General features: G+C 35.7%; 1 protein-coding gene across 2 annotated transcripts in view; it reads left to right on the top strand.

Moving 5' to 3' along the window:
* Window positions 1–14,817, top strand: part of EcR (Ecdysone receptor) — a 995,783-nt gene that overhangs the window by 679,367 nt on the left and 301,599 nt on the right. For both annotated transcript variants that reach the window (XM_072523096.1, XM_072523095.1), the window contains exon 5: window positions 1,800–2,330. In XM_072523096.1, coding sequence (XP_072379197.1) covers window positions 1,856–2,330 — 475 coding nt within the window. In that variant the 5' untranslated portion in view covers window positions 1,800–1,855. The remainder of the gene's footprint in view (window positions 1–1,799; window positions 2,331–14,817) is intronic.

Raw genomic sequence — 14,817 nt, 5'->3', positions numbered from 1 at the left:
ACTCAAAATAAATTACTCCTATACAAAGCGGTGTTGAAGCCAGTATGGATTTATGTGATAGAATTCTATGAGGCAAATAGAATGTGGCAAATTCTAATAAAGATATTATATAAAGGTTCCAATCCAAAATACTAAGGATCATTTTAAATATACTGTGGTAAATTATCATATCGAATAAAAAAATACAAGGACCGATTGCGTGAACACCCAAATCATCTAGCAAGGAATTTGATGCAGATGCGTACAGTGCATAGGTTGTTGCGTTCTGCACATACGATGACCTCAATATAATAATTGGGTCATCAGAAAGTGGAAGAGAATATATTATGTTCAATCTAAAACTCGCTGGTTTCTTCCTTTCGCATTGGGTATGTATATTCCCATAGAAAAATAATAAGCGAGTAGAATATATAAACTCTATTTTAACAACTAAAAGACAAACCTATTATAAACGCAAACATACTAATATCATATGTCGATGAATAGGTTTTAAAAACACATTAACTACAAAGGAATTTGAGGATTTGATTGCTATGGTTGAGTATGATTAGAAATAACGCATAAATTAATATTAGACGTTAAAGAGTAAAAAATATGCGCACATAAAATAATATAATTAATCCGTGGTAAAATGAACAAACCTTGTTGATAAAAGGCACACAAAATGCAATCAGACATAAAATACATTAATTATATTGAACGTAATACAAATATTATCAAATCAATTTAAAGGTATCATCAATAATAAAATACACATTAAATTAATAATGAAATTAATTAGTAACAAGTAAAATGTAAAAAAGTTTAAAATGTATAAAAGCAAGAAAGTAAAATATTCAAAATAAAGTTCAAAATCGCGACACAATATGTAATAATTTAGCACCAAGTAAACGTACTTGATCCATGCAGCAACAAGATAATATGGTGTATTGTATTTTACGCCAATAAAATGCTAGCACCAACCGCTATCGAAAAAGACGTCTTCAAGGACATACAGTAACCACAAAGTGGTGATAATGGACCAGCCTCCACCCCCACTGCATGGAACGACTGTCTAACAAGACCGAAGTAAAGTGTCTCAGGTAGAACGCTCTACGTTAACCCGTCATTTTGCAGATGGCATTTTTCGTCTTGTAATGCTTAGTTTTTAAAACAGCTGTGTTGTTGTACACGAAATCTTGTATCAATATACGGGGAGAATCAAAACTAACCAAAAGTCTGTTAATATATTACAAATGTTTAGACACAGTTGCGAAACTGCAACATAGGTTAAAACGTAAAGTGGCTAGTGATCTAGTATGAGCAAACAAAAAGTGTAGTGCTATTCATGTTTTTCCTAGAACCAATAATAGTTTAATAGACTAACATTAAGGGCGGCATATTAATGGATGTGCTTGCCACATGTCAATAGTTTAACCGAAATAAATATTACTTAATACTTACTTTGTAAAAATTGGTATGTCAATAAAAAAATATGATGGATTGATAATATGAATATGATATTCCTTCCTAGGTTTTACTTCTCAAACATTTTTAACATTCTCGACATTTTCCGTGTACTCGGGGTTACAGGCGCTTGTAGATAAAGAATAACTGTGAGGCACATAGCAACATATTTTCTGTATTAAGCGTTATCATTTGAACTTGCTTTGATATTGGTTCCAATAAATCCTCTAAGAATATAATATGTATGAAATGATATTGCCATTAATGGGGTGTTTTATAAGTCGCACTGTTTTATTAGAATGTATATTGTAGATATTTGTATATTTTATACTAATTTGTTATTTTTGTTTCAGATTGTGATAGAATGTCGCGGCAACCGTCGTCTACGCCGCGTCCCTAACCCCTTTCTATGACCACCATCTTAGACATCCTCTTCCCTCCCACTTACGTACGCAGCATGGACATCAAACACGAGATGATCTACCGAGACGATGACGTGTTGCTCGTTAAATCCGAGCCTCAGCTCTATTCTCCCACTACTGCTAACGGTGCCACGATTTCCGTAGGAAACCTCTTATCGGCAGCTAATAATGGCCGAATGGCTACTTCAAGTAATGGGCTCTTAGTGTCGAGTAATGGAGCAGGTGCGTTCAGCGCGTTTGCGACCGCGGCGCAGGCTGCGCAGCCTGTAAATAAACGACCGGTAGCGCGCACAGATGACTTTTTGGGTTCGCCTAGTCCGGGAACTATGAGTGGTAATACCGCGCCACCACTGACACCTTCTCCCGGACCACCAACTCAAGCGTATACGGTTATTAGTAATGGATACCCTTCACCTATGTCGTCTGGAAGTTATGATCCTTACAGTCCTAATGGAAAAATAGGTAAGTTTCTCAATATTCTTTGGAACACATAATTTATTGTTCAGTCGTATACTTTGACGTAAATAACCTTATAAAAAATGCTTCCAGAGGAAGGTAGAGTTTTTAACCCTGCGGTGCACGGGTGATAATTTGATACACGAAGGAACGGGTTGGGTCTGAGAAGCCCAAAAATTAAACTAAGAATTTTTTATGTTTAATTTTGTAACAACAGGTTTGCGTTGCATATATTAGAACTACTACTAAAGACAACTTATATGTACATAAAAAAAATGAATTGCTATTATAATATTAAAACTAAAAATATAAAAGAAATTACATACTACAATATGGCAGATGTTTAAAGAACACCTTGTATATAACTTATTCAGTCATTTTATCGATGCATATGCGACAAACAGGTACAGTATGTTCTAAGCAAATAAATTTTTTACAGTAGTGACACATGTAGCCAGTTTTACGATCTCTACAAAAAGCACAACGTCCCCTTTTATTTTGCAATTCCGCAGGTGCTTCTACTGGTCCAACACCACTGAGTTTAGCAGCAAGCTCTCCTATATCTCGTGCCAAATGAGGAGATTGAGCTCTTGCTTTTATATTGTCCATCATTAACTGAAGACCTAGTTTTTAAAAAAAAAATCTTCTTTTGCTTGTTTTTAGATCCGGTGTGTTACTTCTCTGTATCACAAATGCATTTATTGCAGCAACATCAAGCAATACATAAAAGATGACCATGGGCCAGCGTTTTGTATTTCTTGCGACAGTATAGGAACCTCGAAGTTGATCAACGGTGTCCACACCACCTTTCGTAGAGTTCTAGAAGATTATTGCTTCAGGTTTACTTTCGTCACCCGTTGTCGGATCGATTTGGTCATCATGGTGTAGGGTTGACAAAAGAACAACATGTTTTTTTGGTTTTGGTATATAGGACAAGATTGTCATATCTTTGGTAAATCCAAACATAGTTGATTTTGGCGGTCTATTGTTCATTAAAAATTCTGTTGGGATATGCCTTTTGTTTTTCCGTAGGGTGCCTACAATTGTTAGACTATGATTTGTCAGTAAGTTTTGTGCGAGTTCAATTGATGTAAACCAATTGTCCATTGTGACATTCCGGTTGGATCTGGAGATTTGTTTGCAAAGCCGCTCAACCACATCGTTGACTGGTGGTTGTGTAAAGGCATATATTTCTAATTGATAAGTATAGAACGTGCGAGAATCCACCAAGGAAAATACCTTCAGACCGTATCGGGCAGGTTTTTTTGGAAGGTACATTCTAAAACTACAGCGACCTCTAAAGCCTAAAAGCATCTCATCGATAGTGACATATTGGCCAATGGTATAATATTTTTGAAAATTTTCAACTACATCCTCGAATACGACTCTAACTGCTGCAAGTTTGTCTACTTGTGTCCGTTCGTCCCTTGTACGAATATCATCTAGGCGTAAGCACTTCATAAGCAATCGAAATCTGCGGAGAGCCATCGTTGCCGGAAATATGTCAATGCCCGTACCATTTCTTTCCCAAAACTCAAAAATTGAAGTTCTATCTCCACGGTAAACTCCAGCTAAGTAAAGCAGACCAATCGGAGCTTTTAGTTCACATATATTTGTTAGCCTCGCATCGGAACTGTCTTTATATCTCACGGACACACGCTCGATATATACATTAGTACATTCAACAATATTTTTTATAGTTTTGTCATTAAAAAACAGTTCTCAGCATTATTTTTCAGTTTTGCAACTTTTCGCTTCACGAATAACTCCAGAAAGTTTTGTTATGATATTTTCTCGTCTAGTTCTAACATTTCGTGATCCGCATATCTTATTCCATTTCATTCCATCTTTGGTTGTAAATTGTAATAAAGGTGTTGGTTTGACTTACCTTGTGGAATACATTCTTGTACGTTTAATTCGGTGTCTGATAAATCCAATTCAGACTCTGAGTTATGATTAGCATCTTCATGTTCTAAGTGGCCAACTATAGACTCATCGGAATCTGAATCTTCATAATTTTCTTCCTCGTAGAGATGTTGCAAATGTTTTGCCTCTCTCTCGTAAGAATACATTGTTTTGCTAAGCTCTAAAAACAATACGCTGCAAATTTTGTTTTGTACTTTCATAAAAAAAAAACTTACATTAAGGAACGGGTTGGGTCTGAGAGAACGAAAACAGATATATCATCGACACTACTGCTTCAATGCGCATTCGTAACTGAGGGATTACAGCTAGCTATGCCGACAGGTACCTAGACCGCCAGGACCGTACTTAGACTCGCTGACCGAATAGAGATATTAGAAGAACTGAATGGGCCTGACATACCCAACCTGTGCACCGCAAGGTTAATAATGGTTTAATTCAATTTTCTTCAAAATGGTTGTCTTCTAAGTGATAAAATTCTGTATATTTATTTAGTGGAATGTGCCCATTCGTTTGGTGTGAATACGCGTTTTTTTAATTGCAGTCATAAACGGCTAATTTAAGATAGGTATTGTACATTTATTCATAACTTTTTGGGATATCATTTTGGGATACTATTTAACAAATTTAGATTTTCCTATAAAACAAATGATACTTTTATCTGAAGCACATGTATGACACGCAATTTTCAAGAAAAATTGATTTGTACTTTTTATTTATATTTCATTTGAAATACTAGCCCTCAGAAATACTGGCAATACCATTAGTCTTATATTTTAAAATATGCATGTCTAAATTGTTAGTATCAGTGAAGAAGATAAAATTAAGCTATTACAAGACTTTCTTTCCATGTAGCAAAAAATAATAATTAATTCTTATTCTCCTTGTAATTTGTTTACAACAAAACTAATTTTCATTTAAATCGAAAAAGAATGTGATATTTTACCGTTTTCTCCAAATGAAAATGAATTTCCTTCTTTTCCAATTTATCGAACCTACGCTAAAGCCATGACCGACCTTGAGATTAAATTTCAGTAGCGGCTTCCAGTTGCTAGAGAGTGATGAGAAATTTCTTAGTTATTTAGGGAAATGAAAATTTATCTGAGGAGTCTAATTAGGATTAATAGGCGTTTTATTTAATTACTTTCTTGAGAAAACACCTCAGTTTACCTCCTTGTTAATAAAATTTCTGGTGAATAATGGCATGTTCTTTGCATTTTTATGGTTATATAAACATGAAGTTTCTGGTTGTAGTTGAAATATAAATTTAGATTAAAATCGCAATAAATGAACAGACCTAGTTTCAAAGTTTATCCATTCCTAAAACCAATTTGTTAGGATTATCTTCGGGATGTAGAAACTTCATTAGTAAAGTTAGTCTATTAGAATTAAAATCTTCCATCTCTCTCTCTCTGCTTTTCTAGAAACTGTATATTTTATGTTCTATACATACTGTCAATTATCGGGAGTTTTTTTCTAATGTTTTTAGACTTCTGATTATAAAATTTCAAGCATCATAAAATGCTCTAACAATATAATGACAAACGTGTAGCTCACTAGTTACTTTGAGAAAAGTTTTAATTTAATAAAAGAAAATTGTGAACAATCGGGTGTTTCAGATATCGAATTTAATAATACTTCATCTGAAATCAGTGGCGGATAGATGGGGCAGAGGGGAAAAGAGAAATTTAGAATCAGACTTCAAATTAAAAAAAATACAAATAAGTTACAATAATGAAAAACTAGTTATAGACAAAATAAAATCGGAAAAAGCAATAAAAGAAGACGTAAATGACAATCTACTGGGATTTAAAGAGAATATAGAGCATTGGTGGCAGATTTTCAAAACAGCAGTTAGGTAGTAAAGTAAAAAAAAACATTTACAAGATACACGGCAAAAGACTGGATAACAGATGAAACTTTAGAGATCATGAATGAAAAAAGAAATCCAGGAATACCAACAATATCCAATACCACCGGTTAAAAAGTATAATAAAAATAAGAGAAGTAAAAAAAGCGTAGTGTTCAGTAAAATGTAAGGAAATAAAGGATTTGTAATAGAAATATGACAACTTCAATTTGCATAAAAATAACTAGCGGGAGTAATGGAATAAATTTACTGCTGAACAGAGAAAGAACTATTATTTTGAAAACAAAACAAAAATTACGCCTTCTTAATTACTGAAACTGGCCTCGCACTGTTTCCTTAAGGCCCTTATCTTCCAAGAGTTATTTAATATTTAATGTTTTTTCATTAAATATTTAGTGAATCTTTTGCCTTGTGTAAATTTAAGAAACACACATTTCCGAAACCCCTTTCACGTCACATAGGATGTAACTTTCTCTGGATGTCTAAAAAAAACGAGAAAAAGTCCCGTTTACTTGAAATGGTCCCTTGTGTGTAACCCATGTTTAGGGCTCTTTCTTTTTCTCGCGCTCTCTCTCTTTCTCTCTCTCTCTCTCTATTTCTCTCAAAACTTCTCCTTTTTGAACTAAAATCTAAGCCCTATTGAGAAAATATCAAAGTTACTTCACTTGTGTACCAGTCGGAATGAGTTAGTTCAACTTGGCCAGTAAGTCATTTAGATACTCTATATATTGTAACTGTCCGCTAACTTCGATTATGTATTATTAATTATAGACGTTGATGTCAACACCATTTGCATTGCTGTCCTGCCGTTTGTTTCTGCTACTACAACGATCTACTGTTGTCTTGCCGTTTGTTTTTGCAATCACAAAATCTTTACCTGACGCCAACGAGTAGGATATTTTTAATTGATGCAATTGGTTAATCCATTGTGTACCGTCCACGGCGCCTATTTGCGGTACCGATATTTAATCTACCTCCAGCCACGTGCCGTCTGTATTTGTAAGTACACTTACCTACTTATATTATTCAACCAAAGGCCAAAAGTTTCTTCTCTTGTTTTTTTTGTGTGTTCTTCATCTTCTTTTTCTGGTCTTACTCACGAATCTCTTGTAGTCTAGCTGTGTCAAACCCCGACCAGACTGAAACCTGGACCTTAGTACCGTTATTTATGTGTGTAACCGTGTTGCCAAGGATCACAGCCTTTACCGTCTTCCTTTAGGCGCACTTCTCCATAGCTCAACAGTGACATTTATTTCGTAACACCAACCCCAACGCTTGGGGCTTGATTGTCTTCTCTTTTCCCACATTTGTTCATTTTTTTTCAAATGACAAGTAAACAGCGAGTTTTAAACTAAAATAAAATCGAATCGTCTATTATCTTGATTCTAAAATTGAACCAAGTCGAATACGAACTAAAGATCAGGAGTATTAAAACAAATAGACCGCTCCGAAAACAGGCAATTCTCAAAAAGGCCCATGTTAAAGCGAAAAATCCACTTATCTTTGAAGAGGAATCTAGTCAAATCAAACTTATCTTTTCCGAAGTCGAAATTTTTTTTTCCGAAGTCGAAAATCTCATTTCTTAATTCGATATTTTCCTAAGTTAGTGTTTTGCGATCAGATGTGAGTCACAAGTGAAAGACCCTGGTGCTTTCTGTCTTGAAAGATATTTGTAAAATTTAGGCATCAATGTTTTCTATACTGGATTTAAAAACACTTCGTTCAAAATCTTGAATTGTGCTAGTACTGCTATTGATCGATAGGTTAACGATTGAAAGTTAAGTACATATGTATTTAGTACTGTTGTATAGCGTGAAGCATGGACTCTCAAACAGAACAATACAAAAAGCATTGAGAATTTCCAGATATGGTGCTATCGACGAATATTGATAATACGTTGGGTTGACCAAGTCACAAATGAAGAAGTATTACGGCGAATGGACAAAAGGCCTGAAGTAATACATACCGTAGAAAAAAATTGAAATACTTGGGACATCTAATGCGGGGACAAAAATACGCATTCCTACAAAATATAATGCAGAGAAAAATTGAAGGAGGAAGGAATTCGGGCCGCAGAAGAATGTCCTGAATGAGAAATCTAAGAGGGTGGTTTGGTTGCACCACAAACGAACTGTTTGGAACAGCTGTAAACAAAGTTCGAATAGCCTTGATGGTATCTAATCTCCGATAGAAGAGGAACGGATAGAAGAAGATATTGTGGTGTTCTTATTTAAACATACTTATATAGTATTTAAGATTTGCCTTTGATTGTTTGCTTGTGTGATTTCATTTTTTTTTTCTTCATAGACCTCTACCGTATCCAGTGAGAAGCAGTTACATTGGACTTGAAATATCCAAAGAAGTCGAAATTCTGAGGAAAGTAAAACAATGATATATTATAATGTGAGCTCTATTATGTTACGCTTAACACACTCTGAGGTAATTGTACTGGAAATTGCTTTGCTAGTAATACGTTAATAATATATCATTTAAAAAAAGAATAATGAATAAAATATTAAGGTGCAATAAAGAAATATGGACTCTCCCTCGGCTTCAAAAACCAAGTTCATGAGAAACAATCAATTTTTGATCAAAGAAGCTTTTCAGGGTACGGCCTCAGCTCGAGTTCTTGAAAAAAGTTACATGGAGTCATACAGAACATAAAAAGTTAAACTTCTGACCATAAACTGTTAAATGATAGCCAAAATATTGTTTGCCACACTGAAATTAAATCTACCAATGATAAAAAATCTTGTAAGTGCCAAGAAGATATATATTTATATCCAGCTTTTTAAGTCTACTGTATATTTGGGTCCCAATTATCATTGTGCAGACAACCCAAAGATTTAAATTACTTGACACTCAATTTTTTTTTATCTTCGAATACGTGCATTTCACTTGAAAGTATCTAAAAAAGTAATACATTTCTTCCAAAGTCCTCTTCTTATAAAGCCCACACTCTTGAGAGATTTCTTTGTATAGAAAGAAGCACTACTCTGCTTATAGAAATAATAGTCATTGTATTACCCCATTCCTAATCCCCGAAGACACTTTTTTTCAGTCACAACGGCAAAAAATAAACACGTAATTAATGCATTTTATTTTCAGACAATCCTTTAAACTTTGTGCCAAAATATTTTTTGTTTTGCTTTTAGATTTTTTTATAAACGCATCGACGTTGGTTGCTTATGTCCCTCGCAGGTCATTTATCATTCCATTTTTGGCGTATTCGGATATGATCGGAATTTTATGAGTTTTATTTTTCCAAGGGGGTTGGAACGACATTTACAGATATAAAAAGAGCTATAAACGGAAGCTTTCCAACTTTTTATAACTTTAAGGATGATAATTTGGTGATGCCGAGATATTATATTTTTGAAATGTGTAAATTGTTCCAATCTTAGTTGAGTGCTTTCTGAGCACTATTTATATAATTTTTAGTTTCATTATACTTATATTTATTACACATTTGGTCAAACTAGGTTTTTTAGTTTGATTTTTTTCGGTTTGGGCCGTGTATGGCGTACCATCGAATTAAACAGTGTTTTCCATTATATCAAAAGTAAAGTTACAGAGTATACGATTCTTGTGCATTTTGTTTGTAATTCAGTATTGAATAGTTTTAGTTTTCATTGTCATATTGTGTCTCTAATCAAGCAGCCACTATAACGCGGTGTTCATAATGTGATACATCTCAAAATGGGCGTTATTACTACTGGAAAAAGTGAATAAATCTTTTATATTTACCATTTGTATATTCTCATCTTTTATTAATCGTCCTAAAAAAATAAAATAGAATTTTCCATAATAGCCCACTTCGATTTTGGAGATTTTATCGGCCAAAAGTGACAAGCATTCCAGTAGTCCCAAATCTCTAAACTACTTCGTCTCGCGCTATCGCGACAATCTATCGAGCACCTTCAAGAAAAAATCTTAACAAAAATTCTTATCACGAAATCCAAAATGGAGTCGGGAGGGAAACAATCGAAGAAATGCGGGACACGTTCAACGTTACGTTGTTTTGAGTTGCGTCTTGCATTCTCGAGTTTAAAAACGAGACACACAAGCCAAGCAACGCATGCTTAAAAATCCACTCCTACCCAACTCAATGCAATTTCAATGCTGAATTCCAAACTAGAAGAAATTGCGAAGCAGGTTAGAGATGCTTTTAAAACGTTCGTGTAATATACAATGTTTGTGAATTATTTATATGTGTTTGTAGTGTTGTTGATTCACTTATGATTACTGATAGCTAGACAACACTTATTCCTAATTTTTATTATCGCCTTAGATTCTTTGGTATAACAGGTACTGATAACTAAAGTCTATCTATTTGAAACTGGCATCTCATAACAAATGCAAATTTTCACTAATCTGCAAACAACAGATGCAGTGTTCAAATTGAAATCACTCAAAATAATTTCCTTTCCTGTTGAAATGTATTTTTAAAAATAACATACTCATGTTCACATAGAAATAACAATACAAACCCATGGATTATATACCTAAGAGGTATGAAAATCATGGGTCAGTATTGGAGAATCAAAAAGGGACAGATTTATATGTTAATAAAATTAAGGTTAAAGCGGATACTTCGTATTGATCTAACATTTGTGGAATGTGCATAAATTAAAAACTTACTGATTTACTTATAAATTATGGATTTCTATCTCTTCCTCTTCTTGTGTGTCAGATTCGTTGTCCTACCCGATTGGAATGATTATAAATTGACAAAGTTCTTCAATGTTATTATCAACAGTCCACAATTTTCTTCCTTCTTTTTTTACGTTGTTTACGGCATTGGTCCAGTTATCTTTCGTTACATTTTTTATGGAATTTAATGAAAGTTGTTTGACATCCTTAAATTTAAAAGTTGTATTTTGTCTGGTCAATAACACATTTTACTCGCAGTATTGCCAGATTCAGTAAAAAAATTGTTAAAGAATTGCCTATTACCAAAAGAAATCAAAAGAACGAAAATATTTCTGTGAGGCCATGAACTAATTTTGGTACTTACCGGTTCTTGGCTGTCGAGAAAAAAGAAACAAAATTTCAGATCACTGGTTCAATTTTCTCCTCTAACCTTCTGCTCCTTTTTCTTCATCACCCCAGAGATCGGACAGTGTATTTCTCTCCATTCTTTCCCTCCTCTGATCATTATGTTTACCATGTTTCTTTCATCCAGTTCGAAACCCATTCGCCTTTCGAAGTCTCCCCTCTCATTTGCCCATCTCTGGCAGTTAAAAATGTGGGCGGGAGCGTCCGGTATCCCACAAACAGTACAGTATGCCGATACAGATTTGCCTATTCTATTTGTGAAGGTGTCAAAACTACCATGTCCGGTCAGAAACTGCCTCAGGAAGTAGTCTAGTTAACTGAACTTGCATTCTCGGCCGTTCTACTATCATTCTCATCTATATTTCCATCCATCCTCCTCGCATACATTCTCGCTCGCTCTTTGCACAACAAAACGATCTATATCACCGCTCCAATGACATACAGAGCCTCATTTGAAACCGTCCTGTATGCGCTAGATAATCTGAGGATTTATTTATTTATTTATCTTATGGCATACAACAAGAACACATGATTAAAAATCAATATAAAACGTTACATGAAGTATTACAAACGAACATCTAATGTATTATTAATATAATGTAAAACATTTTCGGTCGCATTCAGGAACTCATCGAAAACTCCAGGGAATCGCCTTCGGGAGCATTCTTCAACAATATGACGGACGGTCTTTAGTTACGCACCAGTCACACTCAGGAGTAAGGGCTTTTCCCCACCTATATAAGCTGTCAGGACATCTAAGGCTACTTTTTCTTATTCTGTTTAGTGTTGTCCATGTATTGCTGGTCAGTTCAAAGCCTGGCGGTTTCTAATCGATACAGACCATTTGGTGTGCTTCCTGTGGTGAGTCGCTCTCCCATTGTCTTCTCCAGGCGTTGGTGAGGTTGAAATATTCCTGATGTAAGCAGTTGGCTTTTAGCAATGGAGGATATCTGGAGCGCAGTCTGCTTATTTCGATATCAAGCTTATCGTGGTGGATGGATAGTTGGTGGTTATCCTCGATTTTTTAATATTCTCTGAGAAGAGAATGACTTCTTCGCAGTTTCGGCGGTGCAGTGTGACTCAGAGGGGGAAGCCAAGAGTTCGGTGTGGGTCTGATTTTACCTGAGATCATTCGCATTGTCTGGTTTAATTGGGTATCAATAATCTTCGTGTGTTTGCTTTTGAGCCATACCAGGAAATCATATTCAGCCACCGAGTATACAAGTCCAAGAGCGGATGATCTGAGTACGGAGGCTGAGGACCCTCATGTAGTGCCACATAGCTTTTGGACGATATTATTTCTCGTTTTCAGTTTTGCTGCCGTTCTTTGTAGGTGTTCTTTAAGACTTAATGTTCTGTCCAGAGTCACTCCAAGATATTTTGGTGTTGAGTTATGAGTGAGCAGTTTGTTTTCAAAGTGAACGGAGAGTTTTTTGTTGACTTGGACATTATTCAGATGGAAACAGCACACTTCGGTTTTCGTTGCATTGGGCCGTAGCCTCCATTTGCGAAAGTATTCTCCCATAACGGCAAGGTCATCCGTTAATATTGTTTCTGTAATATCCATGTTATTATGTCTTGCTGCAATGGCCCAATCGTCAGCGTAGCCAAATTTCTGCGAAGTTGTCCCAGGTAGGTCTGCGATGTATAAATTAAACAGTAAGGGTGCCAAAACAGATCCCTGTGGCAGTCCATTGCTGAGCTTCATTTGGACACTTTTAAAATTGCCCATTGTGACTTGAAAAGGTCTGTCGGTGAGCATGCTATCAATGAGTTTAGTTACCTTTTGATACGGGATTGCACGTATTAGTTTGCAGATTAGTCCTTGTCTCCAGACAGTATCGTATGCAGCTGATAAGTCAATGAAAGCAACGGATGTTTTTTGCTTTCTTTTAAAACCAGCTTCAATATGTGTTGTTAGGGATAGGATCTTGGATGCTTGCTTAATAGGTATCAATTCAAATATGTTTCTACTAATTCTATTGTAGATTAAGGGTTCCAACGGTTTATAGACACAGCTCAGCAGTGCAATCGGTCGGTAGTTTTGGGGCTGATCATTTGCCTTTCCTGGTTTTAGTATGGCTATAGTGGAGGCCTTTTTTTAGTGAATTGGGGATTTCTCCTGATTTTAACACATCTGTATAGAAATCAGCCAGTCATTTCCTAGCATATTTGCCACAGTGGAGTAAAAATTCTGGATGGATTTTATCGCAGCCGGGTGCCTTTCCAGACTTAATTTCTGATATTGCTGAAATAATTTCTTCTGGAGTAAACTCGTCAGAGTATTCAGATGTAGGCGGGCGTGCACACTTTAGTATTTTTAGTTCTTGTTTTACTTTGGTGTTGTTTGACATTTGTCCAATCTTTCAGTAAAAGTCGCCCAGTCTGCTTTTTGAAAGTTCCACCTAGGTCGAGAAAAGGATGATATTATTGGTATTTTGATGCCAACTTCTATTACAACTGGTCTATGTTGGGTATGTGGAAAATCTGGGAGTACTGTACGTGAAGCTGCCAGTGGTTGATTGTTTTCATTTTTGGAAACAAAACATAGGTCTGGGTTGTATTCTTGCCTCCAGGCTGCAGATCGAAAAGATCCCCGATCTTTCGCGTCAAAGACTAAATAAGTGTCAGCCTCTTCGCTCCAGTTTATCAGAGCCTCGTCGTTTTGATCATTGTGCCTATACTTCCAGAGTTCATGATGACTGTTGAAGTCTTCAACATAAACTGAGGGATGTGGGTGGGTGTGAATAACATGCGGAGGCCATAGGCCTGCCGGTGTTTTATAAATATTGCTGACAGGAATTTCGCCAATTTGAATAGTAACCGTATGAATGTTATTTACGTCTGATGTAGAACACATGTGTGCATTTTCTATTTTGTTTCGAACATAGGTTGCCACTCCATAAGCTGGATGATAAGTTGCACCCAATAAATAATAGCCATGATTTCTTCCTCTATCGAGAATTTGTTCTTCGTTTTCTACATGGGTTTCCTGAATTGCGACCACGTCGATATTATTTTCAATGCATACCTTTTGAGGGTAATCACATGTACTTCTACTAATGCCTTCTATATTTAAATGGCAGATTCGGATGCTTGGTCCGAGTCCTTTTATCGCTTGGTCCTGAGAAGGTCTATTTAAATTGTTGGTTGGAGGCATATCTTATATTCGTGATGTGTTCTTGCCAAGGGATCTAGAGATTCTAGATTGTCTAGCTGCCTATTGCGCCAGTACATTTAGCATTACCCAGGGTGCACGTGTAGTGTTCTACTACGAACTAGCTTTACACCCCATAATCTGAGGAGCATTCGCCTTTGCGAAGTCTTCAGCTTGGCGTATTTGGCAGTTTTCAGTGCACTACACCACACGGGGCAGCGTAGGTTACCTCCTACTGGAAAACTCCATTTAACACCCATCTTTTGTTTGGCATCAGCCAATATATATTGCTTTGCCTTTGGTAATAATTTCGTGATCGTATGGTTTTGCGTTTGAACCAGGCAATTAGGTATATATACTTTTTTCTATGAGACCGTGGTTTCCTAACCTTTCCACTAATTTTGAGTGATAGCTGACGTCATGGAAAACAATGACAGTATTATTTGGTAGAAAATTCAATACCTGAGAAAACTAATCCTCAAAAA

The sequence above is a fragment of the Diabrotica undecimpunctata genome, chromosome 2 (genome assembly GCF_040954645.1).
Source record: "Diabrotica undecimpunctata isolate CICGRU chromosome 2, icDiaUnde3, whole genome shotgun sequence".
Classification (NCBI taxonomy): domain Eukaryota; kingdom Metazoa; phylum Arthropoda; class Insecta; order Coleoptera; family Chrysomelidae; genus Diabrotica; species Diabrotica undecimpunctata.
The sequence above is the reverse complement of the archived record's forward strand: the minus strand, read 5'-3'. Positions and strand labels throughout refer to the sequence as shown.